General features: G+C 41.7%; 1 protein-coding gene across 2 annotated transcripts; it reads right to left on the minus strand.

Moving 5' to 3' along the window:
- Window positions 1–373: 373 nt before the first annotated feature.
- Window positions 374–10504, minus strand: si:dkeyp-114g9.1 (F-box protein). Of its 2 annotated transcripts, none has more exons than XM_023973638.2 (8): window positions 10118–10504; window positions 8380–8659; window positions 7882–8004; window positions 6653–6964; window positions 6135–6226; window positions 4267–4448; window positions 2925–3094; window positions 374–975 (listed from the first exon to the last, which is right to left on the minus strand). In XM_023973638.2, the coding sequence occupies exons 1-8, from the start codon at window positions 10373–10375 to the stop codon at window positions 794–796; spliced, it is 1599 nt and encodes a 532-aa protein (XP_023829406.1). In that variant the 5' UTR covers window positions 10376–10504; the 3' UTR covers window positions 374–793. The 2 variants fall into 2 exon arrangements, with proteins under 2 accessions (XP_023829406.1, XP_023829407.1); XM_023973639.2 differs by having other exon boundaries at window positions 6653–6910; window positions 10118–10502.
- Window positions 10505–12183: the final 1679 nt, after the last annotated feature.

The following is a 12183-nucleotide window of genomic DNA, read 5'->3' on the forward strand; positions in this document are numbered from 1 at the left end:
TATATGAAATACAAAATGGTTGAGAGAATAGTCCTATAATAAACAACCTAAAACTTCTTACCTGGGAATATTGAAGACCCATGTTAAAAGGAACCACCAGCTTTCATATGTTCTGAGCAAGGAACTTAAACGTTAGCTTTTTTTACATGGCACATATTGCACTTGAACACTTTGTTTTTGCATTATTTAAACACTTTCATTATTTATTTGAGACTAAATTGATTTTATTGATGTATTATATTTAGTTAAGTGTYCATTCAGTATTGTAGTTGTCATCATTACAAATATATATATAAAAAGCTGACTAATCGGTATCGGAGTTGAAAAATCGGTCGACCTCTATTACAACTTAGAAACGACAAATCAGAAGAAAGTTTGTCAGAGTTGTTTATTCATTATACAGCAACCCAGCACTGTTAAGTTTCTAGCCTTTGTTATTTGGCCAAGAATTGTTAGGCTTTGAATAAATTTACCACCATTTGAGAATGATTGATAAATGCCAACACTTCAATGGCTTTTCTCAAATGTTGGCTGTAGAGTAATTACATGACAGCAAACAAGGTTTCTACAATGTACATCAATAGCCTACATTTCATTAAAGATTAAAGTTTAAAAATTCATTTAAAATCTAGATTCCAGCTCACCAGCACTAGCTAAAATCTAAGTGGTGATAAAATACAGTAAAAAGTGAAAAGCACTGTGGACACTGGATCCAGTATAGAAAAAAGTGGTACTGTACATCTCGTAGAGGCTCTAAAACAGAGTGGTCAGGTGGTCAATCTGTGTTAGCCAGCTAGCTGACATGGGGCTGAACGGAGGCGCCAGGGGAGAGGCTGCAGAAGTGGCCCAGACTGGCCTGAGCACACTGCAGCACCAGGCCTTTCACTGCCTCCAGGTAGAGTGTCCGTCCAGAGTGGAGGTACAGCCAGAGCACCCTGCTCAACTGGGCTGGCATGGAGTCTCCATGCAGGCTGTCTGTAAAGAGACACCGTATCAGACAATAGCCCTGCAGTCAGTAGACCACATCACAAAAGTGTAGAGCATCAAACTATACCCTTGGAAACGACACAGCAACATAAGACAGCCCCACAAACCACAAGTCAACCACACTGAAAGCCATGCAAACGCCATATCTTCCAACCAAACCGGGATAGAGCAGGACCATATTGGCAGATCCACCCTCCTAGGAACACTAATACAGTGAGTAGTGTAAAAACAAAGGTTAGCTGCTGTGTGTATTTGAAGAACTACAGGTGCAGCATAAGGAACAGACCTGCAAAGCCATTTGAAGCTTGTAAACAAGACAAATGGCCCCTTTGGGTGTGTCAATCTATGATCAGGCCCATGGGTCAGACAGCTGTGGGCAGGCCCAGGTACTAAATCCTAATTAAGGCTTTTTACAGTGTTTTGACAACCTGCCAGGGCCAGTGGATGGATGACTGTAGCACAGCCCAGGTTAAATGTCAAACYATTTGCAGTCAATACCTCCCACCCTGAATGCATGGAGGGGGATTTCCCCCTGATGTACAGGAGAAATGCATGCCAACCAAGAACATTTGTTTTGTCACTATCAAATACTGATTATGATCAATATCGTCATGTATGGCTCTATTCAGTCTAAAGATTTACAGATTCCACRATAGACATGTAGTGGTGACTTCAGATTGAGCTGACATGCAGCTTTTAACATGAATGTGGTCTAAAGCAGGAACATTTCAATTTAAAGGCAATCAGGCTGTAAACCTGAACTTCTGTAATGCGGATTGAAAAGAGTCCTTTAAGGCTGAAAAACCTGCCTCAACACTACAAGTTAAACTATATTGAAATAAATTAAATGTTGGTCCCATGTATCAACTAGGCAAATCAGTTAAGAACAAATTCTTATTTACAATGGCAGCCTACCAAAGGCAAAAGGCCTCCTGCAGGGACAGGGATTAAAAATAGACAAATCACAATACTACACAAGAGACCTTAGACATGACATTYAATACACAAAATGCTTATTTCTCAAATTTGGTGCACAAATCTGTTAAAATCCCTGTTAGTGAGCATTTCTCCTTTGCCAAGATAATCTAGCCACATGACAGGTGTGGCATATCAAGGAACTGTTTATTTATGTCTAATTAAGCCCTTTTGTTGTAAAATAACTTATTCTGGGTGGGCCTATGCCCTCCCAGGCCCATCCATGGCTGCACCACTGCCCAGTCGTGTGAAATCCATAGATTAGGCCCTAATGAATTTATTTCTATTGACTGATTTCCTTATATGAACTGGAACTCAAAATACAAATGCAATGATTTTATTAAGTATAGTAAGAACCTAAATGAGAAAGGACAGCGTTGAAGAACTCAATAGAAAGAGGGAAATCTAAGCGTCAGAGTCTCCAGAGAACATTATGTGGCTGATTCAGTGGTAGGGGGTATACAATATACAAAACATAACACCTGCCATGACAGACTGACAGCTATGACCTCATTGATGTCACTTGTTAAATTCACTTCAAATCAGTGTAGATGAAGGGGGAGGACAGGTTAATAAAGGAGGATTTAAGCCTTGAGAAATGTTTGTGAATGTGGGCCATTCAGTGTGTATGGGCAAGACAAAATATATTTAAGTGCCTTTGAATGGGTTATGTAGGTGCCAAGCGCACCAGTTTGTCAAGAACTGTAATGCTGCTGGGTTTTCCGCACTCAGTGTATCAAGAATGGTCCACCACCCAAAGGACATCAGACAACTTGACAAAACTGTAGGAAGCATCGAGTCAACATGGGCTAGCATTCCTGTGGAACGCTTTTGGCAAAAGGGGGTGCAACTCAATATTAGGAAGGTGTTCCTAATGTTTTGTACACTCAGTGTATACTGAAGAACACAACCTTGTGGCTGATCGGATGGATATATACAGGTGAACAGAGGTCCTACTATACCTTGGGAGATCTTGGTGTCAAACTCCAGGAGAGGGTAGAGGTCACCAGGCAGCAGCTGTCTGACCCAGGTGTTCTCCTTCATGAAGAACCAGTCATGGACCAGCCACTTCCTGTGGAGGAAGCCCTGCACGTGGTCTAGGTACACCATGTTGCCTGACACCATGTACAGCCTGAGGGATGGCCAGAGTTATACACTTCAGCCATTTCTAATGGGAATCTCGCTAAAATTAAATGCATATTAATGAATGACAGAAAGCATGGAATTCCTAATGTTCCTGCTATAAATTAAAAGTGAAGAGTGAAACAGAAGGCAGATATTAATAGGTGGGTGGCCCTGAATTGAGACCCCTTGGAGTAACAAGGAAAGAGTATTCAGTTTCTTTGAGCATCATTCTTTTAGAAGCAGGGACACATTTTACATGATCAAACCACATAGAGGCTGGAAAATAGCATGTGCAAGAAAACAGTGAAGTGCCATGAAGGCAATTTCTCATCTTAGAACGATGAACTGTTCATTATATTCAAAAACACCCAAATCACTAGGGACATTTACTGCAATGTCAGAGGAAAGTGCTGTGGCCAAAGTAACTTTCAGAGAACGCAAGTTATGCTAACAACCCATTCTCTCCAAAGCCTTAAATTTGGGAGCAGATTATCAGAATATTAAATGACTCACCAGGCCAGGCTCTGAATACTAAGGGCATTTTAAATATTACATTGATATTACCATTGTGAAAGGCTTTTTATTCTCAAACAGTCATTAAATTGTCCTGCAGCCAGTCAGGGCTTTTTCAGCTCCTCATCCCTTAAGGCAGGGGAAAAACACCATTTTGAAAAATGTCATTCATCTCTGGGGTAAAAATTTGAGCTCTGGGTTTGAGTGCTTCTGATGAACTTCACTGTATAGGTCGAGGGGATGAGCGGTCTTGAAGTTCAAACAGATCATCGACTGACAGTGGAAAGCGCTGGGTGCTGCGGGCACTGTGTTTGAAGCTACCAGCAGTGCCCCAATACTCACTGCTTTTTCCCCCAGCTTCAAAGCCCTGTCAAAGAGCATACCAGCAGCACACCCCTCAAGTAGTGAAACTCACTTTTAATAGAGTAGAATCACTTTCTAGCTAATCACAACCTCACAGGACAAATTCACATCAGGTAGCCCAGAATCAGCCAAACCCAATGAGTCTTAAAATTGGAAAGATTATTGTAGTCAAGCAGTGACTGCTAAGAGGTAAAGAGGCTTTTCTAGTTAACAATTTTCTTCCAAACACAACCAGTAATCCCATATTCCCTCAAGAATCTGAAATCCAGATTATGCAGCCCAAACTTTAGAACAGACACATACTTGTAGTAGGGCAGTGTTTCAATCATCTTCCAGTTGACATAGTTTACAGCAGTCTCCTCCAGGGTGCACACTCGGGTCATCTGGACCTTGGCCACCTGCCAGAACCTCTCGTGCTCCACCAGGGTCTCCTGCATCTCCCTCCTCAGCAGCAGGTACACACCCTCCAGCGTGTCCTCATACACCTGCACTCAGTCAACACATTAACACTTAAAAGCAGCCAACACTACAAGTTTTATTTCAGCCAGAAGCTGAAATACAAAAACACATGAGCAAACCGAAAGTTTGTGGACAAACTTAAACATCTCATTCCAAAATCATGGGCATTAATATGGAGTTGGTCTGCCCTTTGCAGCTTTAACAGCTTCCACTCTTCTGGGAAGGCTTTCAACTAGACTTTGGAACATTGCTGCAGGGATTGCTTCCATTCAGCCACAAGAGCATTAGTGAGGTATATAGGTATATAGGCCTGGCTCGTAGTCGGCATTCCAATTCATCCCAAAGGTGTTTGATTCGGTTGAGGTCAGGGCTCTGTGCAGAAGCACAGAATCTAGAAAATCATTGTATGCTGTAGAGTTAATTTCCCTTCACTGGAACTAAGGGGCATAGCTCAAACCATGAAAAACAGCCCCATACCATTATTCTACCAAATGTTAATTGGCACTATGCATTGGGGCAGGTAGCGTTCCTCTGGCATCCGCCAAACCCAGATTAGTCCATCGTACTCCGATGGGGAAGTGAGAGTCATCACTCCAGAGTCTTAGTGGTGAGCTGTACGCCACTCCTATGACGGTGCCACGTTGAAAATCACTGAGCTCTTATACACCGGTCAGCAACAGGTGTGACAAATAGAAGAATAAAATAATTTGAAGAGGTGTCCACATAGTCCCCCTTTACCAGGTTAGTCTCAGAGATTAAATATATTTTAAGAGAAAGCAGTCAAACATTTCATAGAAACACTGAAGTTTCAACGTAAACATTGAGCAGGCAACAATTCAATACAACTGGCTAATAAGTGATCCCATCATTAAGGGATTATGGACCAGGGGAGTTAAAACCAGTTATAAAGGATAATATGTCATTGAGGCTACGGTCATACAAAAATTACAGTAGACTCTGCAATATGACAGACAGAGGGTAAACATCATTGTGTCAATTTTCCCTACTAAGAGCATTGAAGCGTGGGGATCAACTACATGGCTACCATGCTGTAACAGTGATGCAAATCTGTGCACATCAGCAGATAGTGTGACAAGAGTCTTGCATCACTCATCTCAATCTGAGGTGCTGCTCATGGCAACATGTCACTGAGTTTACCTTTCACAAGTGCTTTTCCATTTCTATACGTTAAGTAAACCAGATGAGAAAATAAACTGTCATAATTGCTTACATAAGCAGTTTATGTGCCAATCTGATGTTACCAATTCTCTTGGTAACACAGTCCTTTACTATTGCTAGTGCATTGTAGCAGCTTAGCTGGATTCACACATGAAGTGTAATTGAGTAGGACATCACTGATATGTCTATAATACATTTAGCAGCCCATTACATAAGACTGCGAGCTTCCTGCTGCCTGTTCAATCTGTGACTTGTGAAATCACCAGCACAGAGCTAATGCTCTGGAGATGCTTAATGGAAGGATATGCACACTGATGGAATACTAACGACTACTGAATAGATGCCAAAATGTAATTTGTATACAAGCAGTCTGAAGGTGTCTCACCTATGACTTGTATAGATTTTTTCAGCATGGTGCTAAAAACACTGAGTATGACAAAAACACAGCTTGTGCGCTCATTTCAGTAGGTACACTACTCACTTTGCCTGACACCAAGTCATTAAAGGGCAGAATAAACAGTCCTTTACCATACCTTTTTGCATTTCAATCTGCCCCAGTCACGCCCTAAAATCCAGGCCACCAGGGATTTGCACATGGAGAAATAGTTTTCCACTGTCTGAATTCCTGGGAGAAAGGAGAATAGATACTAGATACCAGCAGCCGTGAGAGCTCCATGCTGAGCCATTTGATCACAGGCCTTGTACAAGACCTGTCAGTACAGAGCACCACAGGGTAACATTCTATTGAAGAGCCTCATTGCATGGAGAGGCTTATTCATTGACCTGTACTCACTGGTCCAATTAATAATTTAAAGAAATTACACCATTAAGTTAGAAATCAAGATGGTATGATATTCTTGAGGCATAGAAAATGAATATAACCATAATGACTGAAGTATATTTATGACCTGAGGGGGCACCATCCTAAAACAAATCCAGAACTAAAGATTTAATCCACTCCAAATGAGAGCGTGTGCCATGACTGTGCATAACATTAACACAAAGCAGAATAAAAGTGGGGCGAGGAGCAATATCGGAAAGCGCTACTTACCCACAGTCTCGTCACCCTGGGCCAGCTTGCCCCGCCAGTAGTCGGTGGTGATGTGATGCAATGAGGCCAGGTACCTGATGTCACACAACGTGCCTCCCCAGGACACCACCTTCCTCTTGCTGTGCTTCTGCCACTGCAGGTAGATGGCCCTGAGCTGCCTGTCGAAGGGCGCTGGCTGGCGGAACAACCAGTAGGTGAAGAGCCATTGGAACCGACACTGGCTGTACTGACTGAACATGGCCTCCAGCTCACAGTGGTCTGGTAGGGTAGAAGTCCACATCAGGGTAGAAACCTTTAGCTCAAGTGGATGCACTGTGTCGAGGGGTAAAGTTGCATTTATGTTCCAATACATCTAAAGCCAGCTGAGCCCAAAAACATGACTCATTTATCGATGGACACAGATCAATGCCCGTCTGCCACTTACCAAAGTAATTACAAACTCTACTGTATCATAAGATACAAGTAAGGGAGGCCTGAAGGCCATTAGCTGCCCTACCTATAGGCTTAGGCTGTTAGTTTCAGATGGCATACAAAGGGCAGGGCTTCAGTCCAGAGGGTAAAACATGATTTATAATCCAGAGGGAGACAGCTCAGACTGAAACCATGTGTCTAGTTTCTGCTCCCCATATCAGCTGATAAAAACACTTTGAAGCAGCTCAGCAGAGCAAAAAAAAGGATATACTTTTTTACCTTGATGTCTTCCATCATAAACCAAAATCCAGCAAGAGGATATGGCTCAAAAAGGTTTTCCCAGAGTAAATGGCAATTTCGTGCTTCCCAGTACAACATTCAAGAGATGGGTATGATGAGTAAGATCAGAGCTCTGTTTTGAAGATGAAATAAAGTCAATGCTTATAGGTGTGGTGTCAACTTCTAAAAAAATAACAGAACCTTCTCTTTACCCATTGGGAATAGCTATGTTTCTGGACAGAATTCACAAATAAGTTGGCCATAGATACAGCACAACAGTCAGGAGCCTTCATCTGCACTGCCAAAAAGTCAATCTGAATAACAATATGGCAGCAGGCTCATAGCTGGCAATAAAGGACAGTACCACCTTTGAGTCACATTGCAGTCACCGTAAAGAGATTGCAATTCATAACTGGTTGTAGAAAGCAGACAAATCTTAATTATCCCAGCAACAACCCACCTTTAGCAAATTAACAGAGTATTGACTGAACAAAGAGCACTAATGAAAAGCTAAAAGTGGTATGGCCCATACAACCTACCATTGCTCTGTTGGTTGAGAACATGCTGGAAAACCTTGGCAATGCTTCCATGGTGCTCAAGAGCCAAGGCATACAGCTCCTTCCATTCGAACTTCAGCATTCTGCCCTCATCCTCATCTTCCTCTGCCAAAGAACAAAACAGTTGCAATATTAACATGACCAACATTCCTCCACTACCTGACAAACTTTATTTAGATTCAGGGAGTTTAGTCACATGCACAGGGTTGCAGATGTACATGTGCAGGCTACAGTGAAGAGCCTAAGCGCCGAGCTCCAACAATGCAGGTCAAAGGGAAGAACAATCAAAATATACATATATTCAACTGCGACATGTTAAATGACGATTGGGGTGATGCAGGAAGGGGGACAAGGGGAACAGGTAGCTGACTAGTGGCAGCTATTCAGAAGCTTGATGGTCTGGGGGGGGGGGGAAATTCCTAGGAGCCAAACTGCTAATATAAATATGGCTTTACATCTTACTAAAATAAATGAACTCACCTTGGACTTTACCTTCCAACACTTCCTTCTCAATTCCCCATAAGCTCTCTATGTCGGTGCAAGGCAGTCTCACGGAGGGCAGAGGAACAGTCTCTTCCAGAACCAGCCACTGGACCCAGTACTTGTGTGGTGGGAATGGGATCTCTGCAAAGAGCTTCTCCTGAAGAGACCGGTTACAGTACAGGTTTCTAAAGAGAGTTCGCCACATGAAGATCAAACGGAAGGCACTCTTGGCAGAGATGGAGCAGGTGGCGGTGGCAAACTGGACTCCAAATGAGGTCTGCGTAGAGAAGAAAGCCTCGTGAACGTGCAATGCTAGCTACAGATTGTTAGACCAGATACGATTTAACCAAAGATTTTGTATCCATTTACAGAACTCTTACTGTTTGGTGTAGAACAGAATTTGACTAACCTTAGAGATACAGTCTTCATTCTCAATTCATAGAAATAGGAGTCTGAAAATGTCCATGTCCAGTTCGCATTGAGAAAATGCAAAAGATCTTTTGAGCGAAGTAATCCAAAAACGTGTAAATCTTCTCTCATTGACCTAGAAAGGCATCTCATGACATGCAGCACATCGGGGTGGACACCCACTAGCCCTTAATCATGGCTCAGTTCCATTACATTAAACATAAGTCATTGGACCATGGTGTCTTCTGTACAGGGGATTTTTGTTATAGATGCACTATGCAAAATTCACACCGCCATTTCCTGGGTGCTGAAACTAATGTTTGTGACAAAACAAGCAAGATGGTCCAATGATTCTCTACACTAAACCACTGAAATCTTTTCCATTAACCAAAACTAAGACAAACTAAACTTAATGGAAAGCATAGAAATGGCACACAGATCTACCACTTCTTATACTTGTTTTTAATAAGAAACACCGAGCTTTAACTTGTGAATTTGGTAAATCACCCAAAAAGTTACGAATTGCAGCTTTAAGACCCCTGACGCTGGGTCTGAACATTAACAGACATTGCATGCAGTAAGGTTTGGGAAACATAAGAACCTCATTTCATCGAGAAATACTTTCCCCAAAACGGTTCAACTGACACCTTTACATGGTTAGGGTTCCCACACGGCCATATTTCCATGTTACAGCACTTGTTTACAGAAAACAGACTACCTGTGCTAATTAGCCATCTGCTTATCCAAAAAGACGCAGATGGATAATTAGTACGACCCCACAAACGTGTTGCCACTGAAAACTACTGTCCTCTGCAACTTAAATTGTGAAATGATTATGTGATCGAAAAGTAGAAAGGATTTATGTTATTAAAACTGTAAAGAGATGATCGATTCCCGTATTTGTATTGGCTTCCTGGGCCAATTCGCCGTTAAACAGAATATGTAAGGACCTTGGACAATAAGGAGTAAGGTTAAGGTAAAGGCCTTTAGTCCGATATTGGGCTAGACACTCAGTCTCTTTCAATGAGAGAAGACTTGAAATAAATATCGCAACATACATTCATTGTTAGATTACTTAATGAAGAAAAAAAATGTACGGAACATTTTCCACATTCAGAGACTGTCCGCGAATCGAGGTCAAAGTCAGTATCGCTAAAGTTGGTCTATGTACTACACCACATAGTACATATCCTGTAACTACTAGTAATATATACAAATGTTGGTTAAATTACATTACCTTGTAAGTCTGTAGTTTGGGCAATGCATAACCTACCAACTTCATTCAAAAGAGGATCAGCAAATTTCGGGCAGTTTACATTTACATTACCTGGAAGTGTCTTGTCCACAGTGAGTTGCAGGAACAAACTCGAAACAGGGTTCGGCAGGTGCTCCCAACTCTCAAGAGAGACGTGGGATCCAGCCGACGTAGGATGAGAATAAAGACTTCGTCACTTAAGTCTAGTATCCCCGTGTTGGAGCTTCCATGTGTGTCTTCACTTTCTTCTTTGACCTCGAACGAAGTAGCGGATAAAAGCGAGAACTGTCCCTGCAACTCATCCTCCCAACTACCCTCACGAAGTGCCATATTTGCCACCTGCCAAAATCAGCCATGCTTGAGAGGGATTTAAGGTTTAGGAACGTACCATTGTTGCAGTCAAACGGGAAATCACCAGGGAGTTTTACACCTGGGCACGAGGGACGATTGATTGAGCTTGCCTGGCGCGCCGAGTGAGTGGGGTTCGCCTAGTGAGCTACCAAATGATGAATAGGCTTTTCCAAAGGGCAAACTAACCCGGTGCGATCTAAATCAAGCGCACCTATTCAGGTTGAACCATTCAATTATGTATATAGGTCGCCTACCATTACATTAGGTAAATTGGACTTTCCATCTAATTGCATGGTCATCATCAGGATTTTACAAGTTAATACCCCAGCCAATCCATTTAGAAAATGCAAATATCAAATGGTAATTTAACTCCTTCCCAGTGGTGACCCGTTTTGAGCCCCACATTTTTTGCAAAAAATAAGAGGATGTTGCATGTGTTGCATGTTATTTTGGCATGAATGTGTGTCATATATCAGTTTTCAAACAATATAAAAAATTAAATAATTGAGTTCATAAAGCTGCATACAAACATGGCCTCTTTTTTGCTTTTTTGAATAAGGCAGCTCCAAAAGGTGTTTCAGGTGTTTCAGCCCAGCTCAGTGCTTTCCGAGTGGCACAGCAGTCTAAGGCACTGCATCTCAATGCTAAGAGGTGTCACTGCTGTCCCTGGTTCGAATCCAGGCTGCATCACATCCGGCCATGATTGGGAGATCCATAGGGCGGTGCACAGTTGGCCCAGTGTCGTCGGGGTAGGCTGTCATTGTAAATAAGAATTTGTTCTTAACTGACTTGCCTAGTTAAATAAAGGTTACATTTAAATAATTAAAAAATAATAATAGAAAAAATGTCAGTGGTGGTGGGGCAGCCAGTGGAAAATACAGAGCGTAGGGGTTGGTAATGTTCTCTAGTTGCGCCGTGATTGGCTCAGTGTTCTGTCACAGAATATCTATAGCACTTTATAGACCTAACATAAGACAGCAACCTTTCCTTTAAGCTTTTGGCAATGTTAAGATTGTGTATTGTATTTGAAGTGCAATGCACTATGCAAAGTAAGAGATAAATGATGTGTTTTCTCTGATATTCCATATAGAGGTAAGTGCCAAAATAAAGGAAACATGAGTAAATGAGGGTTATAAAGTATATTGAAAGCAGGTTCTTCCACACAGGTGTGGTTTTCTGAGTTAATTAAGCAATTAACATACCATCATACTTAGAGTCATGTATAAAAATGCCCAGTTGCCTATTATTTTGGCTACATCTCAGTGACTTTGAAAAATGTGTCTCAAAGGAGCATAGGGGTTTTAAAGGGTGTGTGTCTGTGTGTCTGTGTGTGTCTCTGTCTTTCTGTCACCAGATCTCAACCCAATTAAACAATTATGGGAGATTCTGGAGCAGTGCCTGAGACAAGGGTTTTCCGCCGCTATCAACCAAACGCCAAATAATAGAGTTCCAGACACTTGTAGAATCTATGCCAAGGCACATTGAAGCTGTTCTGGCCGCTCAACTCCCTATTATGACACTATGTTGGTGTTTCCTTTATTTTGTCAGTTACCTGTAGACTGATATTGTTTTAACATCTTGCTGCATATATGCGGACCCACTTTAGCATATCATATAACGTTTTGAAAAAACCTACAGTACCAGTCCAAAGTTTGGACACACCTACTCATTCAATGGTTTTTCTTTATTTTTACTATTTTCTACATTGTAGAATAATATTGAAGACATCAAAACTATGAAATAACACATATGGAATCATGTAGTAACCAAAAAAATGTGAAATAAAT

This window comes from Salvelinus sp. IW2-2015, linkage group LG28, assembly GCF_002910315.2.
Source record: "Salvelinus sp. IW2-2015 linkage group LG28, ASM291031v2, whole genome shotgun sequence".
Lineage (NCBI taxonomy): Eukaryota > Metazoa > Chordata > Actinopteri > Salmoniformes > Salmonidae > Salvelinus > Salvelinus sp. IW2-2015.